We start from the raw sequence: 21,754 nt of genomic DNA, 5'->3' as shown, positions 1-21,754 counted from the left end.
GACTCAGGGCGGCTCACAACAATAAAACCACAATAATCCATCATGCAAAGTTAAAATGCCTAATTAGATCAAATACTATTAAAAACCCATAAAAAAAACCCCCATCAATCCAGGCCGGGGGACTTGAATAACCAAATTTTTAATTCATGGTGAAAGGTGCGAAGGTCAAGGGCCAGCCGAAGCCCCAAGGGGAGTTGATTCCAGAGGGTGGGCGCATCCACAGAGAAGGCTCTACCCCTGGGGGCCGCCAGCCGACATTGTCTCGCCGACGGCACCCTGAGCAGGCCCTCCCTATGGGCGCAAACCAGGTGATGGGATGTTGTTGCTGGCTGCAGGTGGTCCGCCAAATATCCTGGGCCTAAGCCATGTAGGGCTTTATAGGTCATCACCAGCACCTTGAATCTCACCCGGAGGGCAACCAATGCAGGCCACGCAGGAGGGGTGTTACATGGGAGTATCGGGATTCTCCCATCACAACCCGCGTGGCCGCATTTTGCACCAGCTGAAGCCTCCGAGTGGTCCTCAAGGGCAGCCCCATGTAGAGAGTGTTACAGTAGTCAATACGGGAGGTGACTAGCGCATGAGTAACTGTGCGTAGGGCATCCTGGTCCAAGTTCTAGTCTTGTCTTAGGCACAAAGTCAGTGGGATGACCTTGGGCTAAATCATTCTTTCAATTACTAGTACTTCCGAAAATGTTGCCAAGAAAATTGCAGGGACTTGTCCAGGCAGTTTGCAGGAGTCAACAGTGACTCGAAGGCATTGAAAAAAAAAATTCTAGATGGGTGATACAGAAGAGAAAGCATGCCTAGACCGGTGTTGTTCAACCATGGCTGGCTGAGGAACTCTGGGAGTTGAAGTCCCCCTATCTTAAGGCCACCACCAGTTCATTTATGTAGGAGATGAGCACAGGTAAGTCCTTGACTTACGACTACAATTGAGCCCAAAATTTCTGTTGCTAAGTGAGGTATTTGTTAAGTGGGTTTTGCCACATTTTATGATCTTTCTTGCCGTAGTTGTTAAGTGAATCCCTGCAGTTAACAACATGGCTGTTAAGTGAATCTGGCTGCCCTATTGATTTTGCTTGTCAGAAGGCTGCAAAAGGTAACCCCAGGGACACTTCAACTGTCATAAATATGAACCAGTGGCCAAGCCTCCGAATTTTGATCACGTGACTATGGAGATGCTTCAATGGTCGTAAGTATGAAAAATGACCGTAAGTCAATTTTTCCAGTGCCGTTGTAACTTTGAATGGTCACTAAATGAACTGTTGTAAGTCGAGGACTACCTCTATACTTTCCACTATTTGGAATATAAATGAGGACATGGAGTCCTCCACTTAACAACCATTTGTTTAGTGACAGTTCCTCGCGCTTACAACCGTCGCAGTATCCCAGGGTTACCTGATCATCCTTTGAGACCTTCCCAGATGGTTTCTGACAAGCAAAATCAATGGGGAAAGCTGGATTCACTTAACAACTGTAATGATTAGCTTAACCATCATGGTTAACAAAAAAGGTGTAAAATCAAGCAAGACTCATTTAATAATCATCTTGTTTAGCAATTGAAATTCTGTTCCCGATTGTAGCTGTAAATTGAGGATTAGAATGGCTTTACTACTGCTCTTAGGTAGACACAATTAAATTCACTTTTCCTTTTGGAGTTGCAGTGGAAAGTCAGTAGAATATGGCATCTGTTGCACAGTGATGGGGCAAGAACCCTTCGGCAAATTTTCAAGATTATAATTTAAGTTTGTGCAGCTGACTATTCCAAATGGCTCTAAATGCTATTCTCGATTAGACAACTTGATGATATTCGTGCATTACGATCAGTCATTTTTAATTAAGTTCTGATGAATAAACCATAATAGACCAGATTCTCACAGCATGTAATACTTAATATAACTTTTAAATCATAATGGGGTTTGTTTGGATATGGTTGAAGATGTGACTTATAAACCATTTTAATAGCCTGGTTTGATGTAGTCTGTTAGCTGAGGCAAACGTGGGTTTTTAAATTAAGATTGAGCAAACTGTAGGTCGGTATATTGTGCCTTTAGTCATTAATTAAAACCATGGCGGCCTAATAAGCTATCCTTGCCGATTCCATTCCTCTTAGTAAACTACAAGAGGTGAGGAAATGTTTCTGAACCTTACGGGACGATCTATAATCTGGAATGCAATCAGAATGTTACCTAAGTGACTGGCTCAGGATCAATAGATGGAGATACAATTAACAAATAAAAGCAGTATTCCAAACAGTGTAGTGGGGTCATGTCCTTATTGAGCATGTTAAGCAAACATTCAGTGTGTCTGGAAAAAGAATATGTAACCAGGTCACACAATGATCCTAACACACACAAATAGATCAGTAGAATGACCGAAGAAGAAGAAATTTTACATTTTGGAACCTCACTTATTACGGCTTAAGTTATCACAGCACTGTGGATCATGGATAGTTGTAGAGAATTCACAAACTTTCATCCCTGTAATGGTGGGAACTGGGTTTCCTTCTGGTAGTTTTCTGATAGAGTAGTACTTCGGTTCATAATAACAATCAGAATTCTCTGCTTGAAATGAAACTCTGGAATGGTGGTTAGAACAGAGAACTAGTTTGGTCTAGCGCATGTCAAACCTGAGTCGTCACGTTGCCGTCACGTGACATATTGTGACATTCCCCCCCTTCGTGGAGCTGGAGTGGGCGTGGCCTGCGCATGACGGATCCGGCATACGGGCTGCCAGTTTGACACCCCTGGTCTAGTGATTAAGGTTCTAGGCTAGAAACCAGGTGACTGTGAGTTCTAGTCCTGCCTTAGGCATAAAAGCCAGCTGGATGACTTTGGGCCAATCATTCTCGGCCCAGCCCACTTCACTTAACCGTTTTTATTATTGTACGAGTGATTGTGCTGGGAAAAAATAGAGAAAGAAGGAGTAGGAGATACGTCAATCACTTTAAATTACTTCTAAAGTAATAAAGGTGGGATAAAAATCAAACAATAGGGGCAAACAGCACGTCACCTCAGTCATTCCTCTGTTCTGGAAATGGAGTTGGAGTTTAATCACATGTAGAGAGTGTCATATTACTTATCTAGGCCTTAGAACAGTGATGGCTAACCTTTTTGCCGTCACGTGCCAAAAGGGGGGGGATTGCGGGGGGGGGTCATGCACCCGTGCCCACACTCATAATTCAATGCGCCCTGCTCCTCCCCCCCACGTGTGCATGCCCCCCTGTGCTCCCCCACTTTTGGCCTGGTAGGCCCGTTTTTCACTCTCCCCAGGCTGCAGAGACTTTTTAGGAGCCTGGGGAGGGCGAAAACAGTCCCCCCCGTCCCCCACAGGAGGCCCTCTGGAGACAGGAAACAGCCTGTTTCCCGACTTCCAGTGGGCCCGAAAGGCCCGAAAATCAGCTGGCCGGTGCACACGTGCGCTGGGGCTTAGCTAGGGCAACGCTCGCGTGCCCACAGATACGGCTCTGCGTGCCACCTGTGGCACGCGTGCTATAGGTTCGCCATCACGGCCTTAGTGTTTGAGACTAGGTCTAGAGAGGCCATGGATTCAAATCCTGATGTACAAGTACTGCTACCGTATACAGGAATAGAACTTTATGTGCTGTTGTGAACTCCTTAGAAGGAAAGAGGGAAAAAGTTATAGACACTATAAAGATCATTATCAGCAAGCAGTTGGTGGCTAGATGCAGAAGCTCCATGGATCCGTTTCAGAACAAGGAAGTTATGCCTCAAATATATAGGAGACATGCTTCCTTATAGCCAAGACAATAGAATAGTGTCAAGCACTCCCACAGATAACCTTTGTGTGGAGAAGACCAGTGAAGGAGAACTTACTTCCTTATGTAGCAGACTGTTCCACTGGCTGATATCTAGTCAAGAAGTTCCTCCTGAGGTCTAGCCTCAACACATGTCTTCATAAGTCCATTCTTTCTTCCTTGTGACAACCCTTTAGTTCTAAGTTTCTCTACCTCGGCAACTTTAAGACGTGTGGACTTCAACTCCCATAATTCTTGGAATTGAAGTCCACACATCTTTAAAGTGACCGAGATGGAGAAACACTGCTTTAGATATTAACCTTACAGGCTAACCATAGATTCTTTAAATGTTTTTGAGATGTTTGCTTACCGACTCCTAGTATTCCCATTAATAACCTTCAAGACAGCTTTTTCCTTTGTAATAACATGTTTAAGTTGTCAGTTAACAACACCCAGATCACATGTATTGCTGTTAAACTAATTCTCCTCCATTGTATATCACACAAGAGTCACCTTGTGGTTGAGATGGGCGGCAAATAAATTTAATTAACACAAATAAAAAGGCTCGTTTTCATTTTTTTTTTTTTCCCTAGATGCAGAACCTTACATTTCCTTCTGGCCCGCAGTTCTCTATTTTATTCATTTATTTGATTTTTAACTTGCCTTTATTGCTTTATAAGTAACTCAGGGTGGCGAATGTACTTAATATTTCTTCCTCCTCCTATTTTCCTCACAACAACCACCCTGTGAGGTGGACTGGGCTGAGAGATAGCGATTGGCCCAAAGTCTCCCAACTAAGTGGGACTAGAACTCCTGATTTCTAGGCTGGCACCTTCACCACTATATAAAACTGGCTCTAGATTATTATTATTTTTTGAACTTTCTCTTCTATACTGTTAGCCACTACTCCCAGTTTTGTGTTACCTTCGCATTTAATAATCCTTCCCTCAGCACTTTCATCCTATCATTAATAAAAATGCTGATCAGCATGGGCCTCAAAGAGAGCACTGGGGCATTCAGCTCCCATTCCCAAGCTGGTGTGGAGCCATTAATGCACACTCTTTGGGTGTGGTGGTCATTCAGTCATCTGCGAAGCCATCCAACAATTGTATCACTTAGACAATGGGTGTCAAACTCAAAGCCCATGGCTGGATGCGGCCCACAGGGTGCTTAGATCTGGTCCACGAGTTGTCCTGGAAACAGTGAAGAGCCGGCCCGCAGTGCCTCTGCCAGCGAAAATTGAGCTTGGGAGGGCCATCCCGAGCTCTGTTTTCACTGGTAGATGGTTGCAGGAGGCCATCACAGCTGAAAACGGAGCTCGCAAGGGCCACGCACAGCCCTCCCGTGGTCCGTTTTCACTGCCAGGGTTACTGGAGGCCATCGCAGCCGAAAACGGAGCTTGCAAGAGACACACGCAGCTCTCCCGAGGTCCGTTTTCACTGCCAGGGTTGCAGGAGGCCGTCGCAGCCAAAAATGGAGCTCGGGAACCCGTTTTTGCTGGCAGAGTGCTCGGGCCTCCACAGGCATCCCTGACACGAGTGACGTCAAGCTGGCCACGTCCACCCCGTCCCCATTCACTGAGGTCAGAAACAACCCTGATGCAGACCTCAGTGAAATTGAGTTTGACACCCCTGGCTTAGACCATATTTTTCTATGTTGTTAATTGGGATTCATTGTTCCCCGTCTATGAGGCAGCAGTCGCAGAGCGAAAATTTGTCTAGAAGCATGCCAACAGTGTTTCATAACGGGGTGGGGCGGTGAGGGGGGGAGAATTGCAGATGTAATTTTGGTACTGAGAAATAGGATAACAAAGGTTCAAGTGGATTTTCCTTCCTAGCTTGAAATCTGTCATCATCACCTCAGGGTGTATTTAAAACAGATTACGAAGTCTCCACATCAAAAGAAACCGTAATGACTGATGAGTCACCCCCAAAAGAGACACCAAAGAAACTTTCCCTTCTGGGTTGATCCTTAAGTCTTAGAGGCTCCTTTTTATTCTTTTAATGTAGCTGTTGGTATTCAGTGTCCTCAAAATGAGTTTTTCAGACTAAAGATCTCTAATCCAGCACATAGATGGATCAAATGTACAGGTAGTCTTTGACTTACAACAGTTCATTTAGTGACCATTCAAAGACTTGGTAGTACAGGGGTTTAAGGCACCCTGTTATTAAGCTGGTTATTAAGACCAGCTGCCTGCAATTACTGCAGGGTTCGAATCTCACCAAGGCTCAAGGTTGACTCAGCCTTCCATCCTTTCTAAGGTAGGTGAAATGAGGACCCAGTTTGTGGGGGCAATAAGCTGACTTTGTATAAATATACAAAAGGATGAAGGCTATTGCTGAGCACATTGTAAGCCGCCCTGAGTCTTCAGAGAAGGGCGGCATATAAATCAAATTAAAAAAAAAAAAAAGTTACAATGGCACAGAAAAGAAGTGGCCATTTTTCACACTCAGGACCCTTGCAGCTTCCCCGTGGTCACGTCATTTATATTTGGATGATTTTTTTTTTTAATTTGAATTTGATTTATATGCCACCCTTCTCTGGAGACTCAGGGCGGCTTACAGTGCGTTAAGCAATAGCCTTCATACTTTTGTATATTTTATACAAAGTCAGCTTATTGCCCCCACAAACTGGGGGCAATTTACCTACCTTAGAAAGGATGGAAGGCTGAGTCAACCTTGAGCCTTGTGAGATTCAAACTTAACAGTAATTGCAGACAGCTGGTGTTAATCACAATGCTATCAGTCTGCTGAGCCACCAGGCCCCTGACAATTGACAATTGACTCACATTTATGACGGTTGCAGTGTCCTGGGGCCATGTGATCTCCTTTTGCGACCTTCTAACTTGCAAAGTCAACGCAGAAACTAGACTCGCTTAACAACCGTGTTACTAATTTAAGAACTGCAGTGATCCACTTAACAAATGAGGGGAGAAAAGTCATAAAATGGAGCATTCTCACGTAACAGAAATTTTGGGCTCAATTGTGGTCATAAGTTGAGGACTACCAGTAGATCTTAAAAGCATTCTCTTGTTTGTATTACGTTACAAGAAGATACAACAGTACCACATTTCTATTTAAGTAGTCCTTAACTTACAAATAATTGCTTAGTGACCTTTAGAGTTATCATGGACTCCAAAAAAGCTATTTACCACCCAGATTAGAAGTTTCTGCAAACATCCTCTCCCAGGTCACATTATCACATTTTTGGTGTTCGGCAACTGGCCCACATTTATAACTGCAATTTATGACATTTTTGTTGGAAAACAGTGTTTTACTTCCAGTTTCCAGCAAAAAAAGCCCCATAGCAAACAATGGATTTGCTTAATGACCATTGCATTCATTTTATGACCGCTATGAAAAAGGTTGTAAAATCGGGTGCAGTTATGTGGTGATCTGTTTAATGACTGTCATGAGTTATGACTGAAATTGCGGGCTTAATTAAGTTGTAAGATAAGTGCCTGTATTGTAGACAAATTCTCCAACAGTCTGTTAGATTTTAATTCAACCAGGGTGCCAAATTTTGGATATGATGATATAATCTGATATTATTCCTGCTTATATGCTGCAATGGGTAGACCTCTCTTATGTTATCGAACTGTATGGAATCATAGATGTGGGAAGAATCCAGCACAGGTAGTCCTCGACTTAATAACAGTTCATTTAGTGACCGTTCGAAGTTACGAACACTGAAAAAAGTGACATTGGCCATTTTTCACATGACTGTTGCAGCATCCCCATGGTCACGTGATTAACATTCGGATGCTTGGCAACAGGTTCATATTTATGACGGTTACAGTGTCCCTGGATCATGTGACTCCCTTTTGCGACCTTCTGACAAGCAAAGTCAACGGGAAAACCAGATTCACTTCACAACCGTGTCACTAATTTAAGAGCTGTAATGATTCACTTACCAATTGTGGCAAGAAAAGTCATAAAACAGGGCAAAACTCACTTAACGGCACAATTTCTGGGCTCAATTGTGGTCATAAATCGAGGACTACCTGTATATAACATTCAGGTCTGGTTAAATCCACACATCCTAAAGTTGCCAAGTTTGAGAAACACTGATTTGGAATGTTTTCAAACAATAAGTCATGGTGGTGCAGTGGTTGGAGTGCAGTACTGCAGGCTACTTCTGCTGACTGCCAGCTATTTGGCAGTTCAAATCTCATCAGGCTCAAGGTCGACTCAGCCTTCCATCCTTCCGAGGTGGGTAAAATGAGGACCCAAATTGTTGGAGGCAATATGCTGATTCTGTAAACCGCTTAAGAGAGGGCTGTAAAGCGGTATATAAGTCTAAGTGCTATTGCTATAAAGACTTAAAGAATACAGGTAATCCTTGATTTATGACCACAATTGAGCCACAAATTTCCATTAGTAAGTACGACAGTTGCTAAATGAGTTTTGCCCCATTTTACTTCCTCGCTACATTTGTTAAGTGAATTGATGTAGTTGTTAAGTTAGTCACAGGATTGTTAAGAGAATATGGCTTCCCCATTGACTTTGCTTGTCAAAAGGTCTCAAGGTGTTTACATGACCCTGGGACACTGCAGACATCATAAATATGAATCCGTTGCCAAGTAGCCAGATTTTGATCATGTGACCACGGGGACGCCGCAACAGTCATAAGTGTGAGAAACGGTCCTAAGTTTTTTCATTGTCGTCGTAACTTTGAATGGTCACTGAACGAATGGTCATACGTTAAGGACTCTCTGTACTGAAACTTTTATAATGATGCTTTATTTTTTTAAAAAAAATGCAGTGCCAGGGCTGCTGGGTTGTTGAAGATGGACCATTGGAGTATCTTAGGGTTGGTTTTTGGCTATGTTGGTGTTCATAGAGGGTTTGGAAAGTTTTTTAGACAGCGTTTTGAGTCTTCGGTCAATGAGGTCTTTAGTTTTTCCAAATGGAGCAACTTCCTAGGCCGGTGATGGCTAACCTTTTCCGGAGTGAGTGCCCAAAATGCACCCGAACCCCCAAAATGCAATGCCCCCTGCCCCCTTGCATGTGTGCATGGCTTCCCAATGCGCCCGGCCCCTTTCCACACCCTCATGCGCCACGCTTCCCCGCATGCGCCCCACCCCATGCATTCACAGCAGAGACCCGATGACTGGTTGGAGGCGCGCATGCATGCACGGCAGAGCTGAACTGGGGTGACGGCTCACATGCCCACAGAGAGGGCGCTGCGTGCCACCTGTGGCACGCGTGGCATAGGTTCGCCATCGCGGTCCTAGGCAAATCAGAAAAGATTTATGCTCCCCTATTATGGGACCTTTTGAGCCATGGATTGTCTCTGGATGACTCAGCACCAATCAGCTGTTGGATGGTGGGAGGCTTCAGGTTGGAAGTGCTGCTCTCAGCTGCTGCGTCCGGCAATTAACGATTGCAACTATGATAGACTACGATCTTGGGAAGATCCTATTCTTGGTGACAGTAATGGTGGCGGCTCATTATGATTGATTCTTCTGTCTGGGAAGAATTAATCCACCCCAGGTTTCTGATAGACCTGAATGGATTTCAGAGGGAACTTGGGGTCCCCGAGGCATAGTTTGACGGAGATTTTAAGTCGCTGCTTGGAATGAGAAAAACAAAAACCACGACAATGAGGATCAGATCACACCTGAGTGGAGTCTGTTTACCTGCTTGTGGAGGCCGGTGAGTCCTCTGGTTTTTAGAGGACTTCCCGATGATCAAGCAGCACAGAAGACTCTCAACTCCTAGAGGAAGACCAGTCAATCCAACTGAAGTATTGGGTAAGAGTCTTTCTTATGATTATATCCTAGAGATAAGAGCAGGGAAACATAGTTTTCTTACTGCTTTCGGTCAACGGCCTATGTAGGGCAGCCCTATACCCTCCTGGGTAAGGAGGGGTGGGAGGAGCATTTGCAAGGTCACTGTGAGGACTAAACCCAGCATTTGGGGGATGCAATCAATTTCAAGGGTTCAGGTTCTATGAGTGAATTAAGATGTGGTCTTGCTCAGTTCTCTGGGATAAATTTGAGCCTGTTGGTCCTGAGGACGTGGAAAGGATTCTTGGGGCTGTCAGTGTAGCAAGGTGTGTTTTAGATCAGGGCAGGGGTGAAATGCTCCCGGTTCGGACTGGATCGCCCAATCCGGTAGCGATGGAGGTGGGTGGTTCAGAGAACCGGTAGCAAAAATCCCTGCCCCCCCCCCATGCCCAGCTGAGCTGCGCGATCATCAGAGGCTTTTAAAAAAAAAATTTAAAAGCATTTTTTCTACAATCTCTTCGGCCGAAAAAATGCTTTTAAAAGTAAAAAAAAAAAGCCTCTGATGATCGCGCGGCTCAGCTGGGATCGTCAGAGGCATTTAAAAGAAGAAAAGCCTTTTTTTCTTTTAAATGCTTCTGACGATCCAAGCTGAATTGCCTGATTGTCAGAGGCATTTAAAAGAAAAAAAGCCTCTGCCGATCAGGCAACTCAGCTGGGATCGTCAGAGCCTTTTGAAAGCATTTTTTTACAACCTCTTCGCTGAAGAGGTTGTAGAAAAAATGGTTTTAAAAGTAAAAAAAAACAAAAATGGCCACGGCCACCCAGTCACATTACCCCACTACCACCAAGCCACGCCCACAGAACCGGTAGTAACGAATTTTAGATTTCACCACTGGATCAGGCGTTCCCCCTAACCCCAGTCTGTGGATCGGCACCGGGCCGCAGCATGCCAGAAACTGGGTCCCACAAATAAGTGAAGTCTCATCAGTGGGATGCAGGCAGCACACAAAACCACACCCCCTCCAGTCCGCGGAAAAATCGCTCTCCACGGAACTGGTCCCTGATGCCCCAAAGGTTGGATGGGGGCTCTGTTTTAGATAGATCCAAATATAGAATAGAATAACAGAGTTGGAAGGGACCTTGGAGGTCTTCTAGTCCAACCCCCTACTTAGTCAGGAAACCCTACACCACTTCAGACAAATGGTTATCCAACCTCTTCTTAAAAACTTCCAGTATTGGAGCATTCACAACTTCTGGAGGCAAGTTGTTCCACTGATTAATTGTCCTAACTGTCAGGAAATTTCTCCTTAGTTTTAAGTTGCTTCTCTCCTTTGTTAGTTTCCACCCATTGCTTCTTGTCCTGCCCTCAGGTGCTTTGGAGAATAGTTTGACTCCCTCTTCTTTGTGGCAACCCCTGAGATATCATAACACTGCTATCATGTCTCCCCTAGTCATTCTCTTAATTAAGCTAGAGGTACCCAGTTCCTGCAACCGTTCTTCAAATGTTTTAGCCTCCAGTCCCATAATGATCCATGCCTCTTTGGGCTGGTTAAGGCTTTCAAATAGGTGACGTCGGGTTGGACCCATGCAATACAGCTAGTCTTTGACTTGCGACCACAACTGAGCCCAGAATTCATGTTGCAAAGTGGAAAATTTGTTAAAACGAGTTTTGTGCCCATTTTACGACTTGCCGCATTTTTAAAGTGAATCCCTGCAAGTTGTTAAAGTTAGTAACAGGGTCGTTAAGTGAATCTGTCTTCCCCGGTGACATTGCTTGTCAGAAGGTTGCAAAAGGGGATCACCTGACCCCCCCCCCCCCCCGGACACTGCAACCATCATAAATATGAACCAGTTGCCAAGCATCCCAAAGTAAGTCACACGATCATGGGGATGCTGCAACAATCATAAATGTGAAAAACGATCCTAAGTCACTTTTTCCTGTGCCGTTGAAACTTCGAACGGTCACTAAATGAACTGTTGTAAGTCGAGGACTAGTTATAGTTCTCTGATCCTGGGCAAACAAGTGATGCTATATCCCAGTCCTTTATGAGGACCGGGATGGGGAAAAACAGACTTTGGCTTACACTGATCAGGATTCAGTGATTGTGGGTTTTGGATTCCAATGAACCTGGATCTGGAGATTTTTCACTATTCGTTCTAGAAGGGGGATCTCTCAGAGCTGGTACACAGTTTGGATCCACTGCCTGCTTGAGGAAAACATGCCAGCAGTGGTTAGGAAGTCTTTTCAGAATTCCACCTATTGTTCCAGTTAGATTCAATCCTGGATCAGGAGGCCCTGCTTATGACCACACACATAGCAATAGCATTTAGACTTATATTCCGCTTTACAGTGCTCTACAGCCCTCTCTAAGCAGTTTACTGAGTCAGCATATTGCGCCCCCCCCCCAACACACACACAATCTGGGTCCTCATTTTACCGACCTCGGAAGGATGGAAGGCTGAGTCAACCTTGAGCCTGGTGAGATTCGAACTGCCGAATTGCAGGCAGCCGGCCTGCAGCCAGCAGAATTAGCAAGGCGATCAAACCGATCAGTCCTAGAGGAGATCAACCCTGACTGCTCTTTAGAAGGCCGGATCCTGAAGATGAAACTCAAATACTTTGACCACCTAATGAGAAGGAAGGACTCACTGGAGAAGAGCCTAATGCTGGGAACTATTGAGGGCAAAAGAAGAAAGGGACGGCAGAGAATGAGGTGGCTGGAAGGAGTCACTGAAGCAGTAGGCATGATCTTAAATGGTCTCCGGGGAGATGGTAGAGGACAGAAAGGCCTGGAGGAATGTTGTCCATGGGGTCGGGATGGGTCAGACACAACTTCGCAACTAACAACAACAACAACTCCACTCTAACCACTGCGCCACTGCAGCAAAGCTTAGTCACTTCCTGGGTTAAACGAGTCTTGCTTGATTTCCTGACCTTTTTTTTTTTTTTCCCATGGTTGTTATGCAAATCACTGCCATTCTTAAGTGAGTCATATGGTCGTTAAGCGGGACCAGTTTCCCCCATTGACTTTGCTTGCTGGAAGCCAGCCGGGAAGGTCACAAACGGGGATGACACGATCCGGGGAAGCTGCAATTGTCCTAAACACACACTGGTTGAACATGTCCCCTATGACTGCAATGGTAAGTGTTAGGATCGGCTGCAAGTCATTTTTTTTCATTGGGATTGTAATTTCGAACAGTCAATAAATGAATGCTTGTAGGACTATTCGTATATCACTTGTTTTTCTACTTAGTAATTTAAAATCCTGGGTTGGAAGGGCATACTAGGTGACTTTGATTTCAGACAAGCCCTAAACGGTATGGGTGTAACCCCCAGAATTTTTCCAGGAGTTATTGTCTTATTTTAGTTGTTAATGTGACCAAAGGATATAATTTATCCCATATGTAGGGAGTCCTATTAAGGTTTCTTAACATAAATGACATTTACATTAAACAATTAGCTGTTCTTTCTCAATCCCTTTTCTGTTAATCACCGAGATGAAATCTCTTTTTGATTTCTCTGTTGCTGTGGAGAGAATTAATGACTTCATCAAATAGCTTCCATACCTCTCCTGGAGCTAATTGGCAGTTGTTCAAGTTGACAGTGGATCAGGGATAAATGTTACTGGTCCAGTGGACCAGAGTTCAAGGGTTGGTGGCCCAAAGCGGGGGGTGGGGAGGGAAGGGGAGGTGGGAAAGAGGGGATGATTTTGTGGGAGGGGCAGGCGAGCACCTGTTACTCGCACTATGAGCAAATGTGACGCTCACACGAGTGAGGCTCGGTTGCGAATAGGCCGTGGCCTGGTATTGGGCTGCAGCCCACAGGTTGGGGATCCCTGCAGTTGACATTTTTCTGAATTTCAAAGCCATGCCATGGTGAGGTTCTTGCTTCTTCCCAATATAGCTATGGTGTTAGGGTAGGGTAGAGTAGACTAGACTAGAGTAGACGAGATGAGTTGAGTTTCTCAATCTTGGCTACTTTAAACCGGGGTGGATTTGATTTAAATTGAGTTGATTTAAATCACGATTTAAATCATGATTTAAATCACTAGTAAAAAGGCATGATTTAAATCAACTCGATTTAAATCATAATTTTTAAAGAGCAACTGTCATCTCTGCTACTCCTTTGACCCACTGTTGACTCACCGATAGTCCCAGTGTTGCAGAATGGATGTTGGAATGGATGTTGGAAGTCTTCTAGCCCAACCCCCTGCCCAAGCTGGAGACCTTATACCATTCAAATACTGTAAATGGTTGTCCAGTGTCTTCTTAAAAACCTCTAGTGATGGACCACCCACAACTTCTGAAGGCAAGCCGTTTCATTGGTTGATTGTTCTCACAGTTAGGAAGTTTCTCCTTACTTCTAGGTTGTATCTCTCCTTCATACGTTTCTAACCATTTCTTCTTGTCCTGCCTCCAAGTGCTTTGGAGAATAGGTTGATGCCCTTTTCTTTGTGGCAGCTCCTTAGATATTGGAAGACTGCTTTTGTGTCATATAATGTAATACCGTGTTTTCCTGAAAATAAGACCAGGTCTTATATTCTTTTGGGCACCAAAATAAGCACTAGGGCTTATTTTCAGGGGGGGTATTTATTTTTTCCATGTACAGGCGGTCCACTTCTTTTGCTTGCTTGTGGCAGGGCAGGAGGCAGTGTGGTGTACCAGTGTCGCTGCTGCTGCAAGGCAAGGGGGTGGAACTAACCCTGCACTGGCATACCTCAGGGCCCCGGCAGCCAGGCCACCCATGCCCCAACACCTGCCTCGCCTCGCGGCTGGAGCTCCACCAACCCCATCCAGAAGGACCTGCATGGCTGCTAGCCCACTTCTTCTGCTTGTGGCCACAACAGAGCAGGAGGCCGAGTGACGCACTGGTCTTGCGGCCATGAGATAAGGAGGGGTGGAGCTGCCCCACACACCCCTCATCGGCTGTCATGCCCCTGTTAGAGCCTGAATCTGCAGGGGAAGACAGCTGGAACCTGAGACGACAGAGATTGAGGGGGTGGCTTCATTGGCTTTGGAGGAAAATGGGGAAGGGCGGGGCCAGTCAGGCCAGGGTCTTTCAGGATTAGAACAGTTTGTAGACAGGAACAGGGGCAGGCTGAACATGAGAGACAGAGCAAGGACCACCTCCTCCTGATCCGAGAGCACAGAGAGTGGAGAGAAGGCGAGAACAGCGCTGATTGAGTAGGCTACTCGGGAGAAGAGTGCCCCACCCATCTTCACAAGGCACACCTGGGGAATGAGACTTAAGGAGACGCTGTGGGGAGGGGCATTTGTTAAGTGCCGATGAGTCCTTGTATTTTTTCTGGCTTTCTGGACTAATTAACTGGATCCTTTACTTCCTGAACTCCTTGATTTGCCCTGCTGGATTTATTGCTGTGCAGCCTTGGTGTACACAGCTGCTGGGCTGTGTGGGGGCTGCTTGAGGTGTGTGTGGGGGTTTGTCATCACTTTGCTCTGGGACTTGCCAGAAACATGGGAGTGTTTGAGGAAATTTGAAGCAATAAAGGGTTGATTTGAACTGCCAGCTGCCTGTGTTATCTCTGTGCCATGCCCCGGGTCATCACACTGGTTTACCTCAGGGCTCCTGCAGCCAGGCCATCCATGTCCCAACACTCGCCTCACCTCGCAGCCATGGAACCAGCATACCACTTGGCCACCTGCTCCATTGTGGCCGCAAGCAAGCAGAAGTGGTCCAGTGGCCACGTGGGTTCCTACCGCACATGGCTGTTGGTGCTGCCACCGCAAAGGCAGATGTCAGGGCATGGATGGCCTGGCTTGGGGGCCCTGAGGTAAGCAGGTGCAGGGCGCGTGGGGCAGCTCCACCCTGCTGCCTCTCTTCATGGCTGCGACACAGTGAGCAACCAAATGGAATGAGTGGCCGGCTGGCTGCACAGGCTCTTAAGTAGGGCTTATTTTGGGGTAGGGCTTCTATTAGGCACACATGTAAAAACATGCTAGGACTTATTTTTGGGATAGGTCTTATTTTCAGGGAAACAGGGTATTATGCCAACTTAGCCATTAACCTGAAGGCAAGTGGCTGATATTTCTCTCTGTCACCCCATCTTTTGCCTCTCAAGATGATACCAAGGGATGTCCAAGAGGTTTTCTGCAGCAAGGGCTGATTGACTTCCTAATTTGAATAGAGCTGTTGCAGACATCCATGTCTCCAGCTTCCTCCGCGCAATTCTTTCCCACATACAATTAATTACATTAATTAATTACAGCTATCTCTGTAATCCATTTCCTGAGCATGACTGTGGATTGTCATGCTCATGACTATGGAATTTGTAAGGCCACACCTGGAATACCACATCCAGTTTTGGTCACCACATTACAAAAAAGATGTTGAGACTTTGGAAAAAGTGCAAAGAAGAGCAGTTAAGATAAGGGCCTGGAGACAAAAACATGTGAAAGTTGTTGCAGGAATTGTGTATGGCCAGTCTAGAGAAAAGGACTAGGGGTGACACAATAGCAGTATTCCAGTATTTGAGGGGCTGCCACCAAGAAGAGGAGGGCAAACTGTTTTCCAAAACACCAGAAGGTTGCTAAACAATGGGCCAATGGACCACCATGGACGAATGGCTGCAGAAGCTGATGGAGTTGGCAGAAATGGCTAAATTGACTATTTTGATTAAAAAAAAGAATATAAGTACCACATGGAGACCGTTTCTGAACTTTGAGCTTAAGGTGAGGAAAAAAATGAAACTCTGATTTTGGGTTTTACCGATTAGATTGATAGATGCTTATAGAAATGGCTAGTTTATATTGTTTTGAAAAAGCAAAAAGTTATGGTTTGATCAGGGGTGAAATCCAGCAGGTTCTGACAGGTTCTGGAGAACCAGTAGTGGACATTTTGAGTAGTTCAGAGAACTGGTAGCGGAAATTTTGAGTAGTCCGGAGAACCGGCAGATGCCACCTCTGGCTGGCCCCAGAGTGGGGTGAGAATGGAGATTTTGCAGTATCCTTCCCCAAGCCACACCATGCCCACCAAGCCACGCCCACAGAACCAGTAGTAAAAAAAATTGGATTTCACCACTGGGCTTGATGTTAATGCTTTATTTTACTGCAACAGAGGGAGTTGGAAGTCAACACTTTTTTTTTCTTTTTCCCAACCTTTCCTCACTTCTCTTTCACTCCCTTCCCCCCCCTTTTCCTATTTACTTTTGTATTTTGTATCTTAACTTGTAACCTAATAAAATGTTTTAAAATTTGGAAATTCCCAGCTCTGAGAATCAAAAGCCGTGGCCAACTTGTAATATATTCTATAGTATTTATTTATGAACCAATTAAGTTTAGCGCTGATCATGAGGGGGGGCTATGAGAATGTTGACCTTAGTAATCTAAGCTTGTTCAGTGCAGAGCAACTGTAACTATGTCGGCGTAAAAGTATGTCCCATTATCTGCAACGAGACCAGCTCTCTGGCAAGCCTTTCTACCCACCCATCCATCCCCCAATGACTTTCGTGATGATTACAAATCCCATCTTTTCCAGCTGAGAATACTGGAAAAGGATACCGTTCCAGTCAGTGGTGGGATTCAAATAATTTAACAACTGGTTCTCTTCCCTAATGACCGGCTGGGTGGGCATGGCCATGGTGAGCGGTGAGGCCCCCCATGACTCATTTTGGGCCTAGTAGGCCTCCCTGCAGCCTCCTGGGAACGAAAACGGGCCTGGGGGGGGCACTGTTCCCCTCACACTCTGTTTTGGGCCTAGTAGGCTTCCCTGCACTTAACCTGGGAGCCAAAATGGGCTGCATGGGAACTCCTGGAAGGGGCGGGACAGGGTAGTGCCAGCCAGCAATTTAACTACCAGTTCGCCCGAACTGGCCCAAACCGGGTGAATCCCACCACTGGTTCCAATACAGGTACTTCTCGACTTTTAATGACCACAACTGAGCCAAACATTTCTGTTGTTAAGTGAGACATTCGTCAAGTGAGTTTTTCCCCATTTTACAACTTTTCTCACACCACTGTTGTTAAGAAAAGCACTGCAGTTGATAAGCTAGTAACCCAGTTGTTAAGTGAATCTGGCTTCCCCACTTTGCTGTTCAGAAGGTCGCAAAAGGGGGGGAAATCACAGAACACACACACACACACTCACACACACACAAGCAAAAATATGAACCAGTTGCCAAGCGTCTGAATTCTGATCCCCCTGATCCTGGAGATACTGTTCGTAAGTATAAAAAAGTCACCTTTTTCAGTACCGTTGTAACTTTGAACGGTCACTAAATGAAGTAAATCGAGGACTGCCTGCATTGGGTGGAATTGCGTTTTTGTTCTAATCCAAGGGATAAAAGGGGGACCGGTTATGCTGCCCAGACTAGGTTGCAATCGGAACATCCAGAACTCCAGAAATAAATAAGAACATTTCCTGCTATTTGCAACTGGAAGCTCAACATGACTTGGCACTAAAATAGCCTGAGGACCATTTCCTGTGCTTTTATTTTTGACCCACCGAATTTGAAGCTGCCAGGAGATGCCTTAGTGTCCTTTTCATGAGATGAAGGACGTAGAGGCCTGGCAAATGATGTTTCCCTGTGATGGGACCAATAGTACAGGTAGTCTTCGACTTAACGGAGCAATGGAGTCCCAAGTTTTTATTGTTGATTGAGAAATTTGTTCAGTGACTCTCTCCCGTCTCACGACTTTATGTGCCATACTTTTGTTAAGTAAATCGCTGCAGTTGTTTAAATTAGCAACACAGTTGTTAAAGTGAATCTGCTTTCCCCATTGGCTTTGCTGGTTAGAAAGTCGCAGAAGGGGATCACATGAGCGGCACCCTCCCGGACACTGCAACGAACGTAAATGCAAATCGATTGCCAATCATGTGACTATGGGGATGCTGCAACGGTCATAAGTATGAAAAATAGTCATGTCACTTTTTTGGTGCCATTGTAACATCAAACTGTCACTTTATTGTCACTTTAAATGTACACTAATTGGCATACATTAAAATGAAATTTCGTTGCATGCAGCTCTCAAAGGGTCTCCACCTCCAATATAGGATACAGAAACACGACAAAAATATAAATACATAAATAATCACTAAATATCTATGGAGCTTCTCAGTCATCCAGGTCATGGTGTGGTCCCAAAGGTTCTTTTTCAGGAGGCAACTGGATTTTCTGGGTTTTTCTTTGAGGATGTTCGTTTCTCATCCAAGAAGCTGCTTCTTCACTGATTCGTTGTTCAGAGCTGAAGAAGCTTCTTGGAGGAGAAGCAAAACATCTTCAAAGAAAAAACCCAGAAAAGCCCCTTGAAAAAAAAAAAAAGCAAAGTCAATGGGGAAGACAGATTTATTTAACAACCATGTTACTAACTTAACAGGGATTCACTTTTGTCCCATTTGTAAAATGGGACAAAACTCGTTTAACAAATTTTCAGCTCAGAGCTGAAGAAGCTTCTTGGATGAGAAGCGAAACGTCTTCAAAGAAAAAACCCAGAAAATCCAGTTGCCTCTTGGGGAAAAAAGCACCTTTGAGACTTAGACTTAGAATAAACTTTATTGTCACTTTAAATGTACCCTAATCGGCATACATTAAAAATCTGCATCCACAATGAATAAAGAAATGAATACAAAAATTATGCACATGCCTACATATATTATATGACACAGAGAAACCACACAGTCTAGTTCGGATGTCATCCAGAAGGCTGTGAATTCAAATCTCTGCTCCTTCAGCACATTTTTTCTAAGCCACCCTCTCTACCTGGGCCGTGCATCTGGTGGCTGATTCTTCTGCATCTCGCAGGTATTCAGGAAACCAGCAATCTAATGCTGGGCTGTAAAGTGAGCTTGTTAAGTTAATTCAGCCTCTCCCAACCAGGTGTCTTTACTAATGTGTAAGATTAGAACTCCCACAATCCCTCCCTCCCCTCTAATGAGCATTAGAAGAATTGAGGGTTTCATTTTCCTTCCCATTGTACTATAAATCATGCTGCCACCCATCTTAAAGCAACCTGATTGCATGAATTTAAATGAATTGGATTCCTTAAATGAAAATGTCTGCCTTCGCTGGCTCAGTTCCATGCTGTAGTGTTGTTCTGCCATAATCCGGTTTGCTACAACCTATCGTATTTTTCGGACTATAAGACGCACCGGTGTATAAGATGCATCAAGATTTTGAAGAGGTAAGTAAGAAAAAAAAAAAGTTCTTGTGCTCCCTGGCCCTCAGAAGCACTCTGCAAGCCTCCCAGACCCTCTGCGCACCCCGTTTTTCGCAAAAATGGGTGAAAAATAAGCCCGTTTTTCGCAAAAATGGGGTGCAGAGGGTTTGGGAGGCTTGCAGAGTGCTCTTGGGGGATGGGGGAGGGCAAAACACCCCCTTTTTGTGAAAAATGGGCCTGTTTTTCACAAAAATGGAATGAGAGGGACGGGACTTCGAGGGGGGCAAAAATGGCTCTATTTGATGTATGAGACACACCACATTTCCACCCTGTTTTGGGGGGGGGGAAAGGTGTGTCTTATACTCCGAAAAATAAGGTAGCTTATTCAAGAGACAGTTCTTGATTTGCAACAGTTCATTTAGTGACTGTTCAAAGTGGCAACCGTTCATTTAGTGACCGTTCAAAGTTACAATGGCAGTGAAAAAAGTGACTTACGACTGTTTTTCACAGTTAATGACATTTTCAGCATTCTCATGATCATGTGATCAAAATTCAGACGCTTGGCGACGGGGGCAAAACCCACTTAACAAATGTCTCACCCAACAGAAATGTTGGGCTCAATTGCAGTCGTAAGCCGAGGACTACCTGTTTTGTCCTGTTGTAAGTGGGTTTGCTGCAACGTAACTTATTCGAGAGATGGCGGCTTGGTTGGCACACCAAGTTTAAGTCCTAAACCCTGGTTTAGAGTTTCTAATGGCTGGATCCCTCATCTTGCTAAATGAAAAACAAGCAAGCATGTCACACGGTGAGTTAATGAACCCAGCTTAATGTTAACATTTGCCAGTGGGCAATGTTGTATGTTCTCTTCCAGAAGTTATCGATCTTTTTATGTCATGTTGGTTAGAGATGGGTGACTGAAGTGTAAATCAGGCTCCCTCTTTTTTCACCTTTCAGACAAATCTGAGAGAAAACATCAGTTGTTCCTCCCCCCCTCCCTTTCTCTCTTTAACCTCTCAGAAAGGATCTGCTGGGACAAGTTTTACTTACACGAGAGGGGATCAGTAAGCCGCAGATCCCTCTCCCTCCTTGTCAAACAAGTCTGCCACACCAAGAGTACACAGTGACCTTCCTGTTGCAGTGAACTCTGGCAGCCACGTCTCTGTCTGTCTGTCTCTCCCTTTCGCTCTCTGATCGATTTGAACCACTGTCGTTTCTCTTTGCTGCTAGGCCCGTTTCGCAGGACTTTCGTTTTTTATGCTTGCCTGAAGAGGGCTGGGGGGCGGGGGCTTAAGTCATTCCTTCCGGGCAAAGAACGAGACACGATATCGAGGGATGCGCCGAGGAGCAACCTCTCCTTGCCGGATGAAATATTTGTGCCCCCCCCCTTTTTTTTTGCATGGTTAATCTTATCCTCACACCGTTTCGACTGGCACAAAGTCTGCTGGGAATTCTCACTTTGAGGCTGCTAAGGAACTAAACTCACCCTGTATCTGTTTGAGTGGCCTAAATTGATTGCATGAAAAGATGAGGCGTTAGACATTGGTTGGGAGGTTCGTCTCTTGAATTGCCTACATTATGGAATGGGACAATTCACCCCGGCCAACTCAATCAATCGGAAAAGAGCTGGAGGGGATCTTGGAGGTCTTCTAGTCCAGCTCCCTGCTTAAGCAGGGGACCCTATACCATTTCAGACAAGTGACTGTCCAATCTCTTCTTAAAAACCTCCAGTGATGGAGCTCCCATTTCTGAAGGCAAAGCTGTTCCACTGGTTAATTGCCCTCACTGTTAGTTTCTCCTAACTTGGCCAATTCGCCGAGTTGGTCCTGGGTTAACTCGCCAGGACCAATTCGGCATGGGACAGTTCAACAATTCAATTTATTTAAAATAAATTAAAAAATTATTTCACTTCTTTGTCATCCACATCTCATTTTGTCCCTCCTTTGGCATCTTTTCTTTAATGATTCTATTCCACCATTTTTTTTCGATATTAATGTAACTCTTGTTCTGTGGCAAATTATCCTGTGGTGAGTTGGCCCCGGTGAGTTGTCCTAGACCTCTACATTAAACAGGAGGTTGACTAGGTGACATAGAACAGAGCTCCCCAACCTTTCTGGGTTGGCGGCCTCGAGGGGGGGCAGGCGCCATGAGCA

At 45.0% G+C, this 21,754-nt stretch overlaps 1 protein-coding gene across 1 annotated transcript in view; it reads left to right on the top strand.

Annotated features, from left to right (window-relative positions):
- The first annotated feature begins 9,448 nt into the window (after positions 1 to 9,448).
- AGPAT1 (1-acylglycerol-3-phosphate O-acyltransferase 1) overlaps positions 9,449 to 21,754 on the top strand; it is a 36,137-nt gene continuing 23,831 nt past the window's right edge. The window contains exon 1 of the mRNA XM_070936589.1: positions 9,449 to 9,515. Coding sequence (XP_070792690.1) covers positions 9,449 to 9,515 — 67 coding nt within the window. The remainder of the gene's footprint in view (positions 9,516 to 21,754) is intronic.

The sequence above is a fragment of the Pituophis catenifer genome, unplaced genomic scaffold (assembly GCF_029215685.1).
Source record: "Pituophis catenifer annectens isolate HBS135680 unplaced genomic scaffold, rPitCat1.0.hap2 SCAF_2, whole genome shotgun sequence".
In the NCBI taxonomy this organism is placed as follows: domain Eukaryota; kingdom Metazoa; phylum Chordata; class Lepidosauria; order Squamata; family Colubridae; genus Pituophis; species Pituophis catenifer.
The sequence above is the reverse complement of the archived record's forward strand: the minus strand, read 5'-3'. Positions and strand labels throughout refer to the sequence as shown.